Genomic DNA, 22,848 nt, shown 5'->3' with positions numbered 1-22,848 from the left:
CTGACCTAGGGAGGATTTTATTTGGGGTTTATCTTTTAACAATTTGACAGAGACACAACTTTAAAATTTGATTTAATTCGGTTTTATCGGGGGGGAATGTATTTATGTTTTGTTTTAAATATGTTGTGCGCCGCCCTGAGTCCCGCTGGGAGAAGGGCGGCATATAAATTAAATTTATTATTATTATTATTATTAAATGGTATAGGGTCTCCTGCTTGAGCAAGAGATTGGATTAAAAGACCTCTGAGGTCCCTTCCAACTCTTATTCTGTATTCTGATGTCACCCTTTTTGTATTTTCTCTGCTGCTTGAAGGTAAAAATCGATGAGAATCTTTCTCTGGCTCATGTAATTCAAGATTTAAATTAGATGAAAACTAATCAAGGAGAGAAGCAACCTAGAACTAAGGAGAATTTTCCTGACAGTGAGAACAATTAATCAGTGGAATGGCTAGCTTCCAGAAATTGTGGGTAGTCCATCACTGGAAATCTTCAAGAAAAGATTGGACAGTCATTTATCCAGAATGGTGTAGGGTCTACCTGCTTGAGTAGGGGTTGGGCTAGGAGACCTTCAAGGTCCCTTCCAACCCTATTATTCTATGTTCTAAGTGAAAAATCCTCATGCAGATGCAGAACAGCTGTTTTTTCTTAACTGTGCCAGCAAGCGGTGAAATCTCTGCCTATTCATCTCTAATTTTCTATGATCCAATCCAGTGGCTATGGACCTCTCCTCTCTGATGAGAACAGAAAAGTAAAACCATATTCCATCTGAGCTCAATTTTTGTTGACTGACATGGAAAATTCCTGCCTCTTTCTTGGGATTATAGGAAGTATTTCTTTCATGTTCTCAGGTTGTGCAGCTCTTACAAGGTTCGGATGTCAAACTTTAAGAGGCGTATTTTTTTTCCAGTTCTCACGAGCTGCTGTGTATTTCTTGGCAGATGTTTTTCCCCAACATATTTTTTTTTCTTTTGCAATTTGTGCCCTACTACAGAGTGCTTTCTCAGTTGAAAAGAGAAGAAATTTTAAAAATTAAAACGCGCCGTAAGTGAATTGAGCGTTCCATTTTTCTTTCCCAAAGGTGGCATTTTGAAACTGCCCTTCTTTGGCGACCCTACAGATGAAAACTGCTTTGAAGATAATGTCTACTGGGAAGTAAGTGGATTACCCCAGGATTAACTAAATTAATCCAGATTGTGGGAGAAACTCCCTCTGTGGAGCCTGCACCGACGATTTATTCCATGGTCCTGGAAGTAGGTCCGACTGAAAGCAAAGGAATATGTATTTCACTAAGCATGAATCAATTCTGAGGTGGAAGCTGCTTTCGGGTGTTTTAACACGGGTCTTCTCTGATGGAGAAGGTGAACATGACATTTTCAGGATTGTTATACCCCAAACACACCTCCGTGTGGCATGCACAGTTTGCCTTCCTCCTAGTTTCCACAGCACCAACCCTGTGAGGTAGGTTGGGTTGAGAGATCACAACTGGCCCCAGATCCCCAGGTTGGTCCATGGGTGGATTGGAACCTGGGTTTCCCCATCCCCAGTCCAATGGCTTCATCTTTGCATCACACTGGCTCTCTTTCAGAACAGGAAGAAAGGTAAAATCCAGTCCAAATTTCTAATAAATAAATAAATTTGAAAGCATTTGTGACCCTTAGTTCAGGTTGAGGACTATTTTTGATATGGTAACTTGAAAACCTGGGTTATTTTCACCACCCCTGAGGAACATACCATAAGAATACTGCCTCTCGGGCATTAGTGCCAGCGTATTGGAATTTCATTTCTCTCTCTTGTTTATTGATGGCCTCTGTCTTGAGATCAGTATGGCCAAACCTGGCCCTCTAATTGTGCATTTTATTATTTTTGGGGAGTAGAACTCATATCCAAGTGTTTCAAAGTGCTTGAATGTTGTTACTCTGGATGTAAAACAATACAGTATATATCACATACTGTATATCAGATAGATATACAGGGAATTATCTATCTATCTATCTATCTATCTATCTATCTATCTATCTATCTATCTATCTATCTATCTATCTATCTATGTCTGTCTGTCTGTCTGTCTGTCTGTGTCTGTCTGTCTGTCTGTTTGTCTGTCTGTCTGTCTGTCTGTCTATCAGTATCAGTATCAGTATCAGTATCAGTATCAGTATCAGTATCAGTATCAGTATCAGTATCAGTATCAGTATCAGTATCTATCTATCTATCTATCTATCTATCTATCTATCTATCTATCTATCTATCTATCTATCTATCTATCTATCTATCTACAGTATCTGTCTGTCTGTCTGTATCATTATCTATCTGTCTGTCTGTCTGTCTGTCTGTCTGTCTGTCTATCTAACTATCAGTATCATTATCTATCTATCTATCTATCTATCTATCTATCTATCTATCTATCTATCTATCTATCTATCATTATCTATCTATCTATCTATCTATCTATCTATCTATCTATCTATCTATCTATCTATCTATCTATCTATCTATCTATCTATCTATCTATCTATCTATCTATCTATCTATCTATCTATCTATCTATCTNTTTTATATGACGGCTTATTTCTTTTTTTAATGTTAACACGTTCCCCAAGGGCATTTAAGTCCAAATGAAACCAATGCACAAATATCTTGCACCACTTGTCAAAAACTGGGCCTAAAGTCTGAGTTTTATATGCTTTCAATGGAAGGGAGCACTTTATTCATAAGACAGGCTTCCAGCATCCTTCCTGGTATTCTTTAGTGGCTGACTACTGATTTTCACAATGCCAAACATCCAGCATGCGGCATTACAATTTTATGGCCCCCTCCCCCCACCCTTGTGAAAAAGGCTTCCGTTTTTCTGCCTTATGCTCAGAGGGGTTCAAATGTTTTCCATCCTTCTGTGAACTTCTGGCTGCTCCCACTTCCCAATCTGGAGAATCCCCATAGGAGACATTTGCTTATAAGGCTTCGTCTCAGCATTTTGGTAGAAGCATACGGAATCAGAAAATTTGCAGCAAGAAAACTATTTGCATGATATCTTTGTTGACCTTACTGCCAAAGCAGTATGGGGTGTTCAGGGAGGGGTAGCACCTCTGGTGGAGGGCATGTCGTGCCCTTTTTTTAGGGCAGCTCGTACACCTTTGGTCCCCACCTAACACTCAGCTCTCACCTGTGGCTCCTGGTAGCTGTAACATGCGCAGCAGCCACACCCCGGGCAACAGCTTCGACAGGCTGGCCAAACCAGGTTGAGAGTAGCTGTTGTGTCTTCGACATTCGGTGAGCAAGGGATTTGTCTATCCCAAGCATGTGAAGACAGACTCTGGTGGATTGAGCGGATGAGACCTATTAAAATAGGACCAACGATCATGAAGGCAGTTTCTGCAAGCGACGTGGTACGCTGAGAGCACGGCAAGACACGAAAGATGCCCTGGTCAACCACTGCGCCCAGCCCATCTCCAACTGTCTCGACTTTTGTCCTGCCATTGGAACAAGATGGAATCTGGGAAGAGAGAGTGAGGCTGGCTATGCGCACCTCTCCCTCACTTTAATCCAATCCACGCGCAAGTCTTGACATCTTGCCCATAAGATGTCAAGGTCTTCATCGAAATCGATGGACGAACAACAACAACAACAACAACTGCCAAAGCAAGGCAAGAACAAGACACTTTGACCACTTTGCTGGCTGTGGGATTCTGGGAGTTGAAGTCCACACATCTTAAAGGTTAAGAAACACTGGGTTGTAGAATACAAAATACATGTCAGGTCCCAAGCTGGGGAAGGCTACTATAAGCCAATAAGAAATCTTTCCAAGTGACACAGTTAATAATGGGAATTCTCTCTTTCTCTTGTAGGGTCACCAACCTCTGTATTTGGAATTCCTTTTTTTTTTTTTTTTTACAGCAGAATCATGGAAACTGAAGAAGGCAAAAATATTATCACTCAAATGAAGATATTTTTTTAAAACATGAACTCTGGCAAAAATTATGCAAACTAATAATAAGGAAGTTGAAAATCCCCAGACTGAGAAGCCTATTGCTAAGAACCAAAAGAAGTTTTGAAAAAAAAATGCCATAGAAATAATAAGCAATAACATTTTATTTAATTGATAAATAAAAAATGAGCCCAGGCAGTCCCCATAGAGTTCTTAAAATGAAATTGCTGAAGTTTTAGCAAACACATAAAACTTTCCCTAAAATTGGCTGTTTTTTTAAAAGGCTTGGACATTAGTTTTTTTTAAAATAATAATAATAATAAGGAAGGAAGGCAAAGGAAGTTTCTTTTAAAAAGAAGCTAAAAATTACAGCTCCCATTCTAGGTAAATTTATGGAAAGCATTATGAAAGGCAAAATGACAAGCCATGTAGAAGAATGAATATGGTTTCTGTGCAGGCAAGTGTCACCTCCCCAATTTTTAAAGAGTTTTTTAAGGGTTCAACCTGACCTGGATGCTTTAGCCAACATCTTCCTCAGTCAACCTACCAACCTACCAATCAAGGGAGAAGACCATTCTTTTTATAGATGTAGCAAGACTGAGAAAGAAAGAATGCATATAATGCGAGTTTTGCAAAAGAGGGATGCCAGAAATAAGGCCATCCCCAAGTTCTGTGGGGAAATGGTGGCCTTTTAATAAAGTAGTTCCAAAATGATCTAGTGATGAGCAGCGTAGAGCAGCAAAGTGGTTGAATTTACAGATGATTCCAGATTGTTCTGGAATAATCTGAGGAAAAGTGTCAACCGGCCCTCGGAGGGTTCCCAAGTGAGATACATGGAAGAGCAATCACCTAAGTTTTGTTACAGATCTTGGGGTGGCTGTCCATAGTCTGATGAACATCTTGACCCACTCAACGGGACACCAAGCTTCATCAAATCAGTTAAAGGCCTTGAGGCGGCAACACGTGACTTTGATTTCCTCAATCTGTAAATGTTGTAAGTAAAGACATTTTTACAAAAAGCGACCAATGTTTGCCATGTTTTATCTTCCACAGAGACTGCTCCTTAGAATATTGAATATCAGAGTTGGAAGGGACCTTGGAGGTCTTCTAGTCCAACCCCCTGCTCAAGCAGGAGACCCTATACTGGTTGTCCAGTCTCTTCTTAAAAGCCTCCAGTGATGGAGTGCCCACAATTTCTGGGGGTAAGCTGATCCACTGGTTGATTGTTCTCACTGTCAGGAAATTTCTCCTTAATCTAATCTCTTTGATTAATTTCCATCTGTTGTTTCTTGTCCTGCCCTCACATGCTTTGAAGAATAAGTTGTCACTTTCTCCTTTGTGGCAACCCTTCAAATATTGAAAAACTGCTATCACGTCACCCCTGATCCTTCTTTTTTTAACCATACCCAATTCCTGCAACTGTTCCAGCCTTCAGGTCCCTAAACATCTTTGTTGGTCTTGTCTGCATTTTTTCCAAAGTCTCAAAGCCAATAATGTGGTGACCAAAACCGGATGCAGTAAGGCCTTGCTAAAGCTTTATCTCCTGCTTCTTCATTGGACAGTGACCACCAAACAAAACTTAACAGTGACATACAGAAGTCGTGCTGGGTAATAAAAGAAACTTGTCTGGGTTTTTATGTATTGTGGGAAATGAAATGCTGCAAGAACCATAATGGTTGCCTTAGCACAGGGTCTGAATCCAGCTACCATCTTTTGTAAGGCCTGTTTCCAGCAACCCAAATGTTCACGTTCTTAGTGATGCTTATGACTTAATGTTTCTCAACTGCACAAATTTTCCTAAGGAAGGGCATTGATTTTCTCCCATATTAGTTGGGAGATATTTTAAAAGAATTGTATATTGAAGCTGGGGAGAAGAGAAGCTCCTCTCTCTTCTTTCTTTCTTTCTTTCTTTCTTTCTTTCTTTCTTTCTTTCTTTCTTTCTTTCTTTCTTTCTTTCTTTCTTTCTTTCTTTCTTTCTTTCTTTCTTTCTGAGCGGCTGCTCTCAATGGTGTCTGCTTATATTCTCACACCCAAGGAACGAATTGGATGTAAGCCATTTGTGTGCCCTTGGGATACAACACCCTCATTTTCTATGCTGGAGAAAGAGGGGCCCGTGCACCCCCCACCCCAAACCTGTCTCTCTTTATCACATGTTCCTGGAATTTGTCAGCAGCTGCCAGCAGCAGCATCTTAATTAACTGTCGGCAAAGATGGAAGCACATGAGACACGGTTCTAATTGGACTGCTGGCATTGTGGAAGTGGGGAGGGAGTGGAAAGCAACAAAGGCAAAGGCTGCCGAGCTGGGAGTGTCCCCTCTGCGTAGCATGGGGAGGTGGGATGAAGGAGATCCGTCTGTCAAGATAAGTGAGGATTTGGCTTGGCTTGATCTGCAATCACTTTGATTTAAAGAAGGGGTGAGGAGAGAGAGAGAGAGAGAGAGAGAGAGAGAGAGAGAGAGAGAGAGAGAGAGAGAGAGAGAGAGAACAATGACCAGAAGTCTTGGTCAACAGCTCTTTTTCTTCTAGGTTCTTTATCAAGGGTGGTGCAGAAGTGATGGTAGAGGGTAGAAAAATTGGTTGCTGAAGGATTCATCTGTTCTTGATTTTTGCTTTGCTAACTGCTTTGGAACATGTAGGATTCTCTCTCTCTCTCTCAATTTCTCTCTATCTCTCTTTCTCTCTCTCTCTCCATTCATCTTCTCTCTCTCTCTCTTTCGCTCTCTCTCTTTCTCTTCATCTTCTCTCTCTTTCTCTCAATCTTTCTCTCTTTCTCTCTCCATCCATCTTCTCTCTCTCTCTTTTCTCTTTCTCTTTCTAGAAGAAGAAAAAGAGCTGTTGACCAAGACTTCTGGTCATTGTTCTCTCTCTCTCTCTCTCTCTCTCTCTCTCTCTCTCTCTCTCTCTCTCTCTCTCTCTCTCTCTCTCTCTCTCTCTCTCCATCCATCTTCTCTCTCTCTCATCCAAATGTTAGAGTAGGCACAGAGGCAGCATCATTCAAGGAGGACCATCTCCATCAGCAGCAGCATTTTTTTCTTTGCCTTAAGCAGCAAAACATATTGCCACATCCTTTTCCACGGGTTTTAATCTCAGGGAAATGACTGTAGGATGGCAGCTAAATGGTGTTAAGGAAGCCAAAGACAGTTTGAGGAAACCCTTGGTAAAGTGTCCATCTAGGGTTTTTATTGCACAGAGAAATCATAGCCAAAGTTCTTGAAGAAGATATGCCTTGTAGCACAGTGAAAACACCCACGTAATTATTATTATTATTATTTTTAAAAAAGAGGTTTTGATATCCACTCTTCTTTTTCCCACAAGCTTCTCCAGCTAACTTTGCATCTAGACTAGAGAGTGGTGGGAAAACCAAAATTGCTTCCAGCTGAATATTGATGGTATTTATTTATTGAACTTTGGTAGGCTATGACACTCCCTTAGTTTAGTCTGGGTCCAAAAATTCAGTTGGAATGGACTAGACGGGCCATATTCCAATTGTTTTGCTTTTGCAGGTAGCTAGAGAATCCATTTTTAAAGGTCAACCCATGAAAAATGCAGCATAGTCCTTGAATCCAAGTATGTGCTTATTCTTACTTTATTGTATTCCTTTCACTCTTTGATGCTATCTACAGATGACTTTTAAATCACACTTCACTTTGTACTTGCTTCACTGGGTCTATCTGCACGTCTGTCTGTGGTCCCTGTTTCACTATATTCACTGCACAGGTTATATTTTGAATAGGTCACCTCTGTCTATCTGCATGTGTCTTCACAAATGTGATTCTAGGCAGCCACAGCTTCAATATATACAGGAACTTCTTATGAAATGCTGCTTGTCAATCCAGGCTTGCAGTTCCACAGCACATTTGGTGCTTTAGATTCATAGTTTCATCCTTGAAATTGTGTATGGTATGTGTTACTGTCAGGAAGGGCATATGTTTGCATAACTGTATTTTAACAGACTAACAAGAGTTGGAATGGACCTTAGAGGTCTTCTAGTCTAACCCCCTGCTCAGACGGGAAACACTATACCATTTCAGACAAATGGCTGTCCAGTCTCTTCTTAAAAACTTCCAGTGTTGGAGCATTCACCGCTTCTGGAGGCAGGTTGTTCCACTGGTTAATTGTTCTCACTGTCAGGACATTTCTCCTTAGTTCTAGGTTGCTTCTCTCCTTGATTAGTTTCCATCTGTTGCTTCTTGTCCTGCCTTCAGGCGCCTTGGAGAATAGCTTGACTCCCTCTTCTTTGGGGCAGCCCCTGAGATATCGGAACACTGCTATCATGTCCCCCCTCATCCTTCTCTTCATTAAACTGGACATACCCAATTTCAGCAACTATTCTTTATATGTTTTAGCCTCCAGACCCCTGATCATCTTTGTTGCTCTTCTCTGAATTCTTTCTAAACATCTTTTTTATATTATGGTGACCAAAACTGGATGCAGTATTCCAAGTGTGGCCTTACCTTGGCCTTACCAAGGCATTATAAAGCGATCATTCTTCATATTTTCATATAGTTATGTGCCCAGCATGGGCCAGATTTACTTTGTACTCATACCTGAAGGTAGGGATGTATGCCCTGTCCATCCAGAAGCCAAGTCCATTCCTATGGACACATTAGCCACCATACCTGTCACCATGTCTGTGTCTGTGCTTGCCGATTTCCACGTGTATGTGAAGCGCTCCAGGATCTTCTGAAAGAACTCTAGGGGGGAAAAAAATTATAATCAGATTAAGGCGGCCTATCACTCTGAGCTCTTGAAAAGGACATAAGGTTTCTAATGTGCCTAGCCACAGTCTCACAAAACGTCCAAGTATCCCAGCGGGGGCCAAGCCCTCCGAAGCACAAGTAAAAGAGGNCCAGCCGGCACTGTCTGGCTGACGGCACCCTGAGGAGACCCACTCTGTGGGAGCGTACCGGCCGATGGGAGGTAACCTGCGGCAGAAGGCGGTCTCGGAGATATCCAGGTCCGATGCCATGGCTCAGCTTGGAAACCTGTCCCTTTCCCCTCAGCATGGCTGGCTCAGGAATTCTGGGAGTTGAAGTCCACGAGCCATAAAAGAGTCAAGGTTGCCTACCCCTGGTCTACACCAATGTTTCTCAACCTCAGCAGCTTTAGGATGTATGGTCTTTCATTTGCAGAATTCCTCAGCCAGCCTGCAAACAATGTCCCACACAACTCCACGCTGTGCTGTCCATGGTCCTGCTTGGCAACTGTTGTGAGCTCAGCGAATGGCAGGAATGATACTGAAGTAATGTTTTAGTATAGTTTAGTGGCCATGAGCACTAATGGTATAATTCTTCACTTGTTTACTTGCGGCTATGATCACAAATGTGTCGAGCACAGCTCTTTGCTTGGGAAGGTCATAAAAATATTTTTTCCCGTTACCAAAATTCTTTTCAGCCTGTTCCAAAGCTGCTTTCTCAAAAGGCAACTGGACTTTCTTTGTTTTTCCTTGGTGTTTTGCTTCTCCTCCAAGACGCTTCTTCAGTTCTGGCTGAATGGTGGTGGATAGAATTGAAGAAGCTTCTTGGAGGAGAAGTGAAATGTCTTCAAGGAAAAACAAAGGAAGTCCAGTTGCCTTTTGAAAAAGCACTTTTGGGACAGCCAAGACCTGGATGACGGAGAATATCCATAGACAATCCACTCATGAGTTTTCTTTCTGCTTGGAGTAAAATAGGTATCACAAACTGCAGCTTCCAGATAATTTTCAATGTTCCTGCTATTCAGTTGAGTTGACATATATGTCTATTGAGCAATTTTCCACATGACATCTTGCTTCAACTCTCAATGCCATAAGAACTCATGTGACATCCTTCTCTTTGACTGGATTTACATACTATTAAATATTAGATACCCTGAGTATGGAGATTTAAATCCCTAAACAAACAAGCAAAGCTGTATTTGCTGTTTTTAAAAAAACAACATATTTCCTAAAGATCCTAGCAATTACTCTTAGCCTCATGCACTGTTACTTGCATTTAGTTTCATAATTATCAGCTTATGGATTCCTACATATCCTGTTTTATGTAGAGGCAAGCTAGTAAAAAGCTAGTAGAGGGTTAGAAAAACATGTGCTTTTATTTAATTTAATTTAATTTAATTTAATAATTTAATTTATATACCGCCCTTCTCCCGTAGGACTCAGGGCGGTGCACAGCATATTAAAACAGACAAACAAAATACATCAAAGAACAAAAAACCCCCATAAAACCAAATTAAAAGCCAAATATTAGAAGCTGTGTGTCAATTAAAATTTTCTTAAAATCATCCCTACCTCAAGGCCAAGTCGGATTTCTTCATACTCAAATAATATTCAGAATGAGTAATGAGTAATGCTGTGTTTTTTTAAAAAGATGCTACTGTTGCTACTGTTGCTGCAGTCTAAAATCACACTGACCATTTTTGCAGCTACATCACATATTAAGTTTGTCATCAACTGCTTTGGGTATCCTTGCAGATAATGCCAGAGTACCTCAATGTTGCCTCCAAATTTTATTTAAAACGGGATCTAGAAGGTAATTTTATCATTGGTGATTTCTAAAGCGGATCCGATATATTTTTGGTGGTATCTAATCAGTTCACTTATACTACAGTGGTTAAGATTGCTTTGGGTCAATAGGTTCAAAATAGGTCCTGGATGTAAAAAGTCACTGCAAAATTATTTCATTAGCCACTTCAGCATCTTTTCTTTTTCTATCTTTTTTTAAAAAAATATATTGAATCTGATTGGCTCACGTGATACAGATGTAGTTATGGATGCTCACACTATATTTGTGTGTGTGTGTGTATACGTATACATACACACACACAAACATACACATAGCATTGCAGTTGTGAAGCCAACAACTCATTGGGACGTAAACAGCATTTTGTCATAGATTGCACACACACAAACACACACATATGGTGTGTATGTGTGTGTTTGTGTGTGTGCATTCTATGACTAAATGCTGTTTACGTCCCAATGAGTTGTTGGCTTCACCTCTGCAATGCTATATGCCTCCAGAGGTCATTCTCATCAACTCATTGTGTCCAAAGTGTCAAATAACTCAGCTGCACCCCTGTCTTTCACCCAGAGTCCTGAAATCTGGACATTCAGACACCCAGGGGAATAAATAAGAATTGAAACATGTCTCCAGCAGACGTTATTGTCTTCTGGGCCTCTCTCCACCATCCTTCCAGACATAACATATGCAGACACTCTGTGAAGTTGTTTGAAAGTCTGCTGGCAGTTTCAGTGGCAAAGGAGTACAGCTTAGCTATGATCTGATCAGCTTCGTATCTAAGCTGTATTCTCCCTGCTGACAAGTATTTGAAAGAGGGGAGGGACCACTTTCAGCCCCAAATGATGAATCTTTCACAGACAAGAATGGACCTTTTCTTTTGCCTTGTTGCTAGGCAAAGTGGCGTGAGGCCCACACTTGGAGGCCGGGGCCTAGACTGCCCGGCCTCAGGTTAACAGGATAAGGAGATTCAGACCAAACAACTTGTTTTATAGGGTGCTCCCCCCCCCCTGCCCGCCACCTTCTCCTCCTTCAATGGCATTTGATTGGCAGGTAACATCTCGTCTCAACTTCCAACCCAAATAGTTGCAACTTCTTTCTGGGACCTTCTCTGAGTTGTGGGGTGTAGCGAGAGAGGCAAGGATTTGCATAAGGAGACAAGATTCTTTCATTTACTCTTCTTCAGTGGTCATAAAACACGCTGGCTGCTCTGTCTCACAGTTTTGCTGGATTCGGTGATAAATGTTCCATTACAGGACACCTGTTTTGTCCAGTCCCATTCAAACAAACATGGAGTTTCCCACTGCATTAACAACTCAGGGTATTGTTAGAGGACTTAGGGATCAGCAGTAGTGTGAAAAGGCATGAAGCATCTCTGGGGCACTATTTTCACAGAGTTTTCAATATTGCATGCCCAGTTGTAAAGATGCAACTATTTCCCTAACTCTCAAGAGTATTTCAAGCCTTAGTATGTTCCTGGGAATAACCATTCCAGAGAAGATCTTGGTTTTAAGAGGAAAAAAACTGCTTTGAAATGTGACTATTTCTTATTAGGAAAAAAAATAGTGATTATAATCATTATAACGAAAACGAGAAGCAAACGCTTTTTTCATTTTTTTTAAGACAACAGGATCATTTCAATGGCATAAATTAGGAGGCAGGATGTTTAGGCCTGTTTGCCATTTTGAGTTGACCATAATATATAAAAAGTGAGATAAAAAGTAATAATAACAATGGAGCACCACTTAAACATCATTGACATTGACAAAATCACCATCGGTCAATTGTAAAAGGCAAGCTTCACCTGGAACAGCTTATATCCTTCCACAATGCCCACCATCAATAAAGGAGAATATTTGTAGCTGAAGATTGAAATAAGGGTCCTTGGTGCTCTCTGAGTTTGGGGTTTTTCTTGCTGGCGTTTCATTACACAAACTAGATAACATCATCAATGCTGGTCCATCAAACAACATTTACACATCCCAGGTCCTTGAGATTTCCTCCATAAAAATGCCAAATCCAGTATATACACATTGAACCATAATAATAATAATAAAACTCAGAAATAGCAAATCAGATCAAAACAAATACAAATGTACCACTTTTTTTGTGTATGTATGCATCAACTTAAATTCTTTCCCTGTCTATCCCCTTGCAAAAAAATATAACAGTTTTTATGAGGACAACAAATGAATCAGCCTTTCGTTCCCTAACTTCACATCATTTAGTAAAATTGTCTGACCTGGATTAATGCGATTTGCATATTCTTGGCTAATTATGGATAAGTGAGCAGTTTGAACTCCATCTATCTTTTTCCATGAATCCTTCCTTTGAAGAAAAAAAAAACCCAGCCCAGATTAGCAGTGCAAACCATATTCAAGTGACAATTCAGACTGAAAATGTATGACAAGGTGAGCTCTGGGGAACCTTTGGAAGACAAAAGCTACATTTAACATTTTATGTGCAATGGGGGGGAGGGGAATGTCATATCTGAAGAAACAAAATGGGTGAGGACATGGATTGGGCTCAAGTCTACTCTACTGCAATAATCTACCCTGCAATTTTATAGGTTTTTTTTCCCTCTGCAAAACAGGTCTTTACTTTTCCATCTTATTCCCCAAACACTAAACATCTTTCTATCAAATTTGTACTTGCTTTTTTGATTAGATTTTTTGAATCCAGTAAAAGTATTGAAAATTAAATGGAAGAAAGATAAGAAAAGTGAAAAAAGAAAAAATAGAATTATGATTCCTGCCCCCCTTTTTTCTCTCTTGAGCAGTTTTCATTTTACTCATTTCCCTCCCTCTTTAACTCCTTTTAAACCCCAAATTCATAAATCATCTATTCAGTCTTTTCCACTTTCAACAAAAAGTCCACTTTAAAAAAAAAGTCTTTATTGTTTTTTCCCCCTAACTAAACAGATCTACTTTACCAGTTTCTCCATCAATTTTCTAACCTAATCTTCTGTGGGTATTCAAAAAAAATGGAAATCCATTTTTGATGTTGGCAAGATATAGAATGAATGAACGAATCAATCAATCAATCAATCAATCAATCAATCAATCAATGATTTTGAATAAAGCCAACAGGGATGGATTCCATTCTGTTTTCTTACTTTGAGATTTATTGGAATAGACCGGGGTAGGCAACCTTGGCTCTTTTATGAATCATGGACTTCAATTCCCAGAATTCCTAAGCCAGCCATGCTGAGGGGAAAGGGAGAGGTTTCCAAGCTGACATTAAAGAGGCAGGGGCTTCATGCCCACTGGATGGAGGCAAGTGATGAAATTTGTCTTATCACACAAAAGCTAAGATTTAGGTTCTCATATCAGTTATTAGGACATAAGTTCATAATTGTAGCATATATTGGATCTGATGACATCACCTTGCACTTGTCATTCTGATATTATCACAGTTTGCTGTAGGCACCACCGAGAATGGATTGCCCAGTGAAATATAGGATATACCTCCATCACTATCCACTACGAAGTGCACAGTTACTACAAAACACTTGGGGTCATAAATAGATAAATACATTTGAAAGCAAGTTTTCTTCAGCCAAATTAAATGAGAAATAGTTTTGAAAAGTGCAGGAGAATTTTTCAGTTGGTCACCAGACAGGAGGAGATATGCTCTCTGTCCCTCTGTTTCGTGCTATGAATATATAATTATTAAATGCCTACTTCTTTCCTCACATTTTGATTCAGAAGCCGCACGGGTGAAATGGAATGACCTGGATCCTCCATCGGAATTCAAGTAGGAAGATGCAAGGTCTCACCTACATGTTTCCTGAATGGAAAACTCAATAGAAAGTTAGGGAAATAGTGTAGTCTAAGAATAATTATTTCAAACCTCACCCAAATAAAGCATCATCTGCTCTCCAAAGTGTGAGGTTGGTTTCGGTCACTACCAGACAACAGTTTTTTCGATATCAAGACAAGATTGCCACTGGTTACATATATATATATATATATGTCTAATTTGTTGGTTTTTATAAAATCCTATGAAAGCCTGAATAATTCTGATTGGAGGAAGCCCCATCAAAAATAAAAGAATTGCGCTTGTTTCTATATTTGAAACGGGACACGTGGTTAAGAATTGTTGCTCCAAGTTTGTCTTTTTACTAGACCATCTTGAGATCTCAGTTAATGTCCTCTTTGGCTTTCAGTTCAACAGTGATTTGGATAATGGTGATATGCAAATATCCTGATGCCCTCTAGATTTATTCCAATTCATTTCAATTTATTCCTAGATTTCCAAGGCAGGACAACTGATATCAGTGAGAGCATCCCAATTTATAAGCAATTGCCTTTCGCCCTTGAAGCAAGTCTAATTTTTTTTCTTGCACTTCCTTTTTATTTTTATTCTTTCTTCCTTTCCACTCCTTCCAAATTCTAAAAGACAAGATGGGTTGCCTCTCTGAAAGCTTCTTCTCTTATTCATTTGCATTCCCGCCAGCCTCCATTAATTCTGTGGCTTCTTTATAGAGTTATAACCACCACATTTGCTTGCCAGATGCATTGTTGGCTAGCCTAAGTCTCTCGTTCTTCTTCTTCTTCTTCTTCTTCTTCTTCTTCTTCTTCTTCTTCTTCTTCTTCTTCTTCTTCTTCTTCTTCTTCTTCTTCTTCTTCTTCTTCTTCTTCTTCTTCTTCTTCTTCTTCTTCTTCTTCTTCTTCTTCTTCTTCTTCTTCTTCTTCTTCTTCTTCTTCTTCTTCTTCTTCTTCTTCTTCTTCTTCTTCTNTCTTTTTTCTTCTTCTTCTTCTTCTTCTTTTTCTTCTTCTTCTTCTTCTTCTTCTTCTTCTTCTTCTTCTTCTTCTTCTTCTTCTTCTTCTTCTTCTTCTTCTTCTTTTTTAAAGATCTCTGTGGCAAAACTAAGCCTTGAGCAGACATCTTTTTTTTCCAGCCATAATTGACATTTAACAGACGTCTGCAACTTTGTCTGTACTTTAAAAAAAAAAAAAAAGAGAGAGAGAGAGAGAGAGAGAGAGAGAGAGAGAGAGAGAGCCAACTAACAAAGAGGCATCTCCACATGGCACACAGTGGATGTTTGTATCTCTATTTGCCTCCTAGAGTGTTTATGCTAATCCACTGCCAAGTGGATTCCACCTCTGCATACTGATTTGGCATTGATTCAGTCTAGATCAGGGTGTATGATGTCTGGGACTTGAACCGTGTGAAGATCCTGAATAGAAAAGGACAACGGTGTTGTTTGTCAGAGTTGGAGAGAAAGACAAAGTATCTCCTTTCTTCCCACATCCCATAAGAATCATCGTTTGGACCACATAAGGGGTAGGGGGGGGCTGTGGAGAACCAACCCTGCCACCTTAGGTCAAGTCACAATGGAACTGAAAGGCTGGACCTTAGTTAGAAAAAAATAAAGACAAGAGGATTCCGGGCTAAAATTCCACCAGGGGGAAAGGATTCCCACAGAGGGGTTGAGTGCCTGTCAAGGGAAGAAAATAAAAATAAAAATAAAAATCATGACTTGTTGGGTTTTGCAAAGTTTGCATTTTTGACATGTTCAGGACTGGCGCTCCTATATTATTCAGGTGAAGGCTGGAGGCAGTCCAAGGTGATCTCCTCAAAAGAATGAATTGGGAGAAGAGGTTTTATGCCATGCTTGATCTTTGAAAACAAGCAACTTGGGGAGAAGAAAACTGGGAAGCAGATTTTGAGAGCAGACACTAGTGAAAGAGATGCAAATGATAAATACTAGATCAAGGACATATTTAGGGTTAATAGGAAGGCATATCAGGGCTTAATCAAGTCTGTGAAGCCAACCCACCGCAAACATGCAAGTCATTAAGCTGCACGCCAACAAGTACCTCTGTCACATCAGATAAAAATATCCAGACTATCTGAAACACCTTTTTCTATGTAACTATCCAAGGGCCAAAAGCGGTTAACACACTAATGGGAAAAGTGCCTCCTTACATTGAGACAAATTCCTTTTTTTGGGGGGTCCCTCTTCTTGAGCAAGGATGAACAAATGGAGTTATTTGGAGCAAACGGTCATCTGGGTTTGTCCATTCTCCGGGCGATTGTTCTCGCTAGCTCCCATGATGCTCCTTGGGGGTTTTTTGGAAGGGGGGGTAGAAGGAGGCAGCTGGGCATACTTCCAAACAAAGCCCCCACCCTCCATGTTAATGTTCTAAATATGCCAATCAGGCCTGTGTGAAACTCAGAGATAATCGGGTAAATAAAGATGATGCCAGAAAACTGGCACTTTGCCAGCTTCTCAATAATTATTATTTTTAATTAAAAGACTCTTTTAATTAAAATAATGTCAGGGGGCAGGGAGCCTGACAGATGTCAACTGAGGTGTCCACAGACAACATATTGCCTTCTTCTATTTCAGGGAAGTAGGGGGGAAAGAATTGAACGATCCTAGCAAAATAATGTTATATATATGTGTGTTCTTTTCATCTTTTCCTCTTGCTGTTCATGATGTACCTGTATAATAAACTTTTCTAGGTGAGGAAAAGGATGCCTGATTGGTGGATCACATTCTCCCCCCCCCCTTTTTTTTTTTTTAGCAGAAGCTCAGATGAGATATAGCTCCGGTGAGGTAGTCACATCCATCACGCCTTCCGATAACTGGGCAGCTGGAGAGATCCCCAAACAGGACAGCTGTGAGGGATTTAAGTGCTCTCTCCCAATCTCTAGTAACAATTCCCTCCCTCCCCCCACTCCTCTGATCTGCATTTCAATGTGAGAGGAGAAGTAAGTGGGATGCTGCTCAAAGGGGTTAGAATGATTAATCATTTAAAAAGCAAGATCTTAATTACAGGGTGCAATTTTTGCTATTTAAGGAGTCCATTAGTTTCTTGGGGGAAAAAGGGGGGGGGGAATACCACAGGTTATTCTCCTTCTGAAGAAATGGAAGAAGGGGGAAAAAAGTGGGGGGGGGGAAGAGAGGAGGGATCCAGAGGGATGAGCTAATGGTGTTTCAGGTAGGTAAGGAGAAATCTGAAGGGTGCATTTTAAGCTGCTACGATTTGGAACCCCTTGTCAAAACCTCACATTTGATGAACCGGTTACAAAAAGCTAGCTGAATATTCCAGACTATAAATGTACTATGTGTATGTGGATTCACAGATTCATTGGAGATGTCTTATGCTTCGCCCCCATAATGGAAAGAGGCTGGGAGGTGTACATAAATACATTTTTTAAAAAACTGCTGTAACATAGAATTCAAAATCTATTTAAAAAGGAAACTTGTAAAGACATGTAAATGTTTTGGGAGTGCAAAAAATACGCCCAAAATAATATCTCACGTGCACCTTAGGCAATCTTCGTTCATTCTACAAATGTAGTGTTTTCACAGAATAACGCCATCTCACATATGCAAGTCCCTGTTGTTACAGTGTGCCATTCCTGAGAGCAGGTGTGTTTGAACAACATGGCAAGCCACAATCTGGGTAAATTCCTACGTATGTGCTAGAAGACACTGCTTCAACTGTCCCTATGGGGGCTTTCCTGTGAGTGGATGTGGCTAACCTACCATGGACAAATTCATCCTTGGTTTGTTTAGTATCTTCTTCAGTCTGAGGACTCTTTAAAAAAAAACTCTAGGAACAAAACAAAACACCAAGTATGTAAACAAAATAAAGCTGTTTAAGGTTTGTTAGCCATGCTTTCTGGTTTCAGGCAAATTATAGTTTCTGTGCCCTCTGAAAATGGACAGTGATTTCCAAAGTTAAAGCAGGAGTGGATAGTTGGCAGTCAATCTACTAAACTAAACCACTGAAGACTTTAAAGGTGAATATTAGCCTTTTTAACTAAGAACTGCATAGTTCTCCTGTTGTTAAAATGCATTACTTTATAGCCTTTCTGTTAAAAAAGGGCATCTTTTTTTTTTTTGAAAAGATGAACTGACTTTCTAATGACCAGACCTCATAAAAACCCAGACATGGGATCATTTTTTTCCTGAACGCTTCCTTATGATTCCTTATGAATGAATACCTCCATATGCCGAGATCTACACAGGAGAGAAGAAAGCTACATACAGCGGACTATCCTGCTCAATATAATTTGGAATGATGGTAGTTTAGAAGGTTTCAGTAGATCTTTTTTGAAGATGCCAGACCCTGAAGCTGAAATCATTTACACGCGATCTAACCCAATGAGCTTCACACTTCCCAAAGTATGATCGTGTAACATAAATCCTAGTCTCACCAAAAGCAGATTTCATAGCATTTTTAGCTAGATGCGTGCATAACTTTGCAAACTGCCCAGAATTACTTAGCTGAGCAGTGTAGAAATTTGGGGAAAAAAATAAAATAACTTCCCTGTTTCATGGAAAAGACCACAGGAAAAAAACTACACTGAAAATTCTTTCTCTGGGAATCTGTTAGAATAATACTCCATTGCAACTGGCTGAGGGCCAAGCAGAAATGGAAGGGCTTCAGAGAAAATGAACACTTGATAGGACGTTAGCAAGAATGTTTAAGCAAGGAGTTTCAAAGCTTATGTATGGTTGTTGAGGTGGTTCTCTCCTAATGATGGCAAATCATAGCTCTGCTCTTAGAGGCACGGAGTGAAAAACCTATTCCATGCTGGCAAGCTTTATATATTCAAACTCAGTGTTTACTATGAAGTCTAGGAATGCAATCAATAAAGTGCTTTATTGGTGTCTTACGCACACTAAGTCGCCATACTTTGTTTAGCAAGTCATGATTAAAAACACGATGGTTTGATAGCATGTGCGAATATACGCATTATTTTAATGAACAGATAGATTCCTAGTGAGGACATATTCCTTTGAATTTCCCTTCTGGTAAAAAGTATTGCCTACTGAATATGGATGTTCTCCTCTGAATTCTATTTGTCACTCCTTTTGCCTATGAATTAGAGGGTAAAATATGAAGAGTGAAATTGTCAATTGGTCTCTGGAGGCAGAACCCATCGCCAACAAAACGGATTAATTTCAAGATCAGTCTGTTCATGAGGAAGCGGACTGAAATTGGCTATAAATTGTGGGATGGATACAGCCAGTGGAGAAAAAGGAACGCCGAACTTACAGTAAAACTACCAACAATCAACAGGAGATGGCAGCTCTTCCTTAACATTTAGAGACTGAGCTTAAATCCACCCATTCTCCACCTCCTCGTTTTTTAAAAATGCATTACTTTTTTTCCCCCTCGTACCAAAGGCAGATTATATCAATGGCCAGTTTTGGTAAAGAAAAACAAGACTAAATTAAGAAAACAAAACCAACACATTAAAATTGTTAAGCACATAGACATGGCAGAGTCAAATTCAGTTGTGTGGCTTCTTCTCTTTTTCTCTCTCAAAATCCCAAGAGATGATGTCCATTTTTCTTAACAGTCTTCCTCCTATTTCTGAACAGATATGCTGTTGCTTCTCAATCCTTCCTTCCTTCCTTCCTTCCTTCCTTCCTTCCTTCCTTCCTTCCTTCCTTCCTTCCTTCCTTCCTTCCTTCCTTCCTTTGCAAAACGCACAACATTTAATTTATTAAATATAAAAGCATAGAGTAGATCAAACACAGAGAAACAGGAAACTTAGAGAGGGCTATCATTCTAGGGCTGTATGAGTTCTTAAACTGGACTTCTGATGGCCTTTCAAACTCTTAAATCAGATTTTTTTCAATAGACTAATTGATTTGAAGCATTGTGTCAAATTGGTTTGAATGATCTGGGTATTTTCTGCAGATGGCAGCATTTGTCTGAACATATTAGAAAATCTGAATGAAATTGATTGGATTCAAGGACTGGAGATAGCCAATTCAATCTGGAAGTAGAAAAACAGATTAGGATCACAAATCTGAGTCAAATCAATTAACCAAATCTGATCGTCCTCAATTTATGTAATCTTCTATGATTTCATACCTGGGATACACTACATTTGCTGAAGTAACAGCAAAGCTAACAAAATGTGCATGCTAAATTGACCATGGGTTGCAATCCCCAATTCTGTATTGTTATGCCAGTCAACCAGGGGTTCCTTAAACACTGGCACTGACATTTAGCCAAATCAGGCAATACTTCACCCACCATTGCTTAGCATAACATTTTTTTCCTTAGCTGTCTGCATGCCCATTCACCCAACTCTAATGGCTTTCTGTAAGGTCATGAAGATCTAGCATTTTTCTTGGGCATTAAGACCAGGATACTAATGGCATCTTAGAGCTGTGCTTTGGTATGGTGAGTTATTTATGTGGTGCTTTTATTATTGTTATTTTCCCTTTGCTTCCTTTTATTCCGGCTTTATTGAAATATTGAAATGTTCTGCATTGTCCTTGTTTGTTCGCCACCCAGGGTTACCTGTTCAAAATGGGCAGCCACATTGATTGTCTCAATAAATGAATAAAGAAAGATGCAGGGTGGACAAGGATTCAAGAGAGTTCCTCCCGCTCTGCCTGTAAAAGCAGTGATCAAAATCAGTTGTAGGCACAGCCACCTGGTTCTAAGCTCCAAGTGAGAAAGAGCCAAATTTGGGGGGGGGGGGAGGAGAGAGAATTGGGCGACATTATGGACCTGTTTGCAAGGAAGGCGTAAACTTCGTGCTGTGCAACGGACTTACTCAGCTTTGCATGAATAAGGAAGGAAAAAAAATAGCTTGGTCCTGTCTCTATGTGGAGAGAAAGAATGGAAAGGAGTATGGGATCTTTGGTGTTCTCTGAGCTTGGTTGTTTTCTTGCAGAGGTTTCAATAATAATAATAATAATAATAATAATAATAATAATAATAATAATAATAATAATAATAATAATAATGATAAAGTTGGAAGGGATCTTGGAGGTCATCTAGTCCAACCCCCTGCTCAGGCAGGAAATCCTATACCATTTCGGACAGTAATACCCCAATCAAGAAATTGCCAAAGAAGCTAACAGTAAACAGCCCAACCAAACAACCTCTAAGATCACTCCCACCAACACTGACAGGGGCAAGAAACTAGAATATAAACTGACAGTAAACCCCACTGCTCACTAGTGTTGATATTAGCCAGTCTGAGTAATAAAAATCTGCACAAAAACCACCAAGCTCAGAGAGTACCAAGGACCTCTAATTTTAACCCTACTTACCGAACTAGGTAACACCATCAGTACATAGAGGGAGATGGGCAGTTTAGAAAGGAGAAAAACAAACAAACAAACAAGCTCAGAGCACACCCAGGACCCCTCAGTTCAACCCTGAGCTACAAATGTTCTCTTTTATGGAATAGGAAAAAGGGGCAAAATGGTCAGTTAGCATACCGGTTTCCACTTTGCCGAAGAGATCTCTGAAAACATGCTATGGGAAAACCTGGCTCTTATCTCAATAGGATGTGTGAAAGCATCCATACTACACTAAGCCCTAAAGGTTAAGTGCTTGCTATGACCCCAGCCTTTACCCTTGCAAAAGCTGTTTAAATTGACCTTTGTCTCAACTTGTGGTTATTTCACAAGCCACGGTTAAGGAAACTATGACTTCATTCAAACATAGAAGTACATCACAGGCATATATCCAAGGCCGTAATCTTGAGCACCTAAGGCAGAGCGAATAGGATGATGAGTCAAAGTGAGATCTGTCATCCGATAATATAAAATGCTGCAGTTCAAAGTTTCACTGAACCTAATGCCCCCCCAGCCCCTTATTCTTAACCTTTGAGCTATAATTCCCAATGCCCTAGAGCGGGACCCATTTTCCTTGCTTTATTTTGAGGAGGGGGGGAAAGGGTTCTCCCCTCTTTAAGATACATACACTACTTACCTGGCAGGGGAGACACCTTGATCACGAAGGAGGTTTTCCCAGGGTGAGGCTCATCCATTGCACTTCGGGTGTGCTGACCCCTGCGATTTCCCCAAACGCGGGAAACTTGACTGCATAATTTTTGGTAGTGGGGGACTGCGTTTGCGCTTTCAAATTTTTTCAGGGGCTGCCCCAAAGAAGAGGGAGTCAAGCTATTTTCCAAAGCGCCTGAAGGCAGGACAAGAACTAACAGGTGGAAACTAACCAAAGAGAGAAGCAACCTAGAACTAAGGAGAAACTTCCTGACAGTCAGAACAATTAACCAGTGGAACCACCTGCCTCCAGAAGCGGTGAATGCGTCAACACTGGAAGTTTTTAAGAAGAAACTGGACAGCCATTTGTCTGAAATGGTATAGGGTTTCCTGCCTGAGCAGGGGGTTGGACTAGATGACCTCCAAGGTCCCTTCCAACTTTATCATCATCATCATTATTATTAGATGCGTACAGGAGAGCACAAACAACTATTTCTGCCTTTCAACCTGGGGTTTCCCTTCCGTGGGGATGCTATTTGAGCTGCCCCAAAAATCCACACTAAAAAATATGTTAAAAATATGGCTGAGATGCTGGTTGTTTTTTTTTTTTTTTGTAGTTGTTGAGATCCCATTGATTCTCAATTCCACAAGTTGCTGTTATTGTTGTGATTATTATCTCTCGATTTATCTTCCATGCCACTGCTTGA

General features: G+C 40.2%; 1 protein-coding gene and 1 non-coding gene across 2 annotated transcripts in view; both read left to right on the top strand.

Annotated features, from left to right (window-relative positions):
- RHCG (Rh family C glycoprotein) overlaps positions 1 to 11,325 on the top strand; it is a 28,342-nt gene extending 17,017 nt beyond the window's left edge. The window contains exons 9-11 of the mRNA XM_015815288.2: positions 1,079 to 1,152; positions 10,371 to 10,428; positions 11,312 to 11,325. Of these exons, the coding sequence (XP_015670774.2) occupies positions 1,079 to 1,152; positions 10,371 to 10,428; positions 11,312 to 11,325 (146 nt within the window). The remainder of the gene's footprint in view (positions 1 to 1,078; positions 1,153 to 10,370; positions 10,429 to 11,311) is intronic.
- Positions 11,326 to 22,122: 10,797 nt separating this feature from the next.
- On the top strand, positions 22,123 to 22,282 carry LOC114922531. The gene has a single exon (XR_003810421.1). It is a non-coding gene; the product is annotated as a U1 spliceosomal RNA (small nuclear RNA).
- Positions 22,283 to 22,848: the final 566 nt, after the last annotated feature.

The sequence above is a fragment of the Protobothrops mucrosquamatus genome, unplaced genomic scaffold (genome assembly GCF_001527695.2).
Source record: "Protobothrops mucrosquamatus isolate PMUCROS unplaced genomic scaffold, P.Mucros_1.0 scaffold334, whole genome shotgun sequence".
Lineage (NCBI taxonomy): Eukaryota > Metazoa > Chordata > Lepidosauria > Squamata > Viperidae > Protobothrops > Protobothrops mucrosquamatus.
Note: the sequence above shows the minus strand (reverse complement) of the source record. Positions and strands in the feature narration are given on the sequence as shown.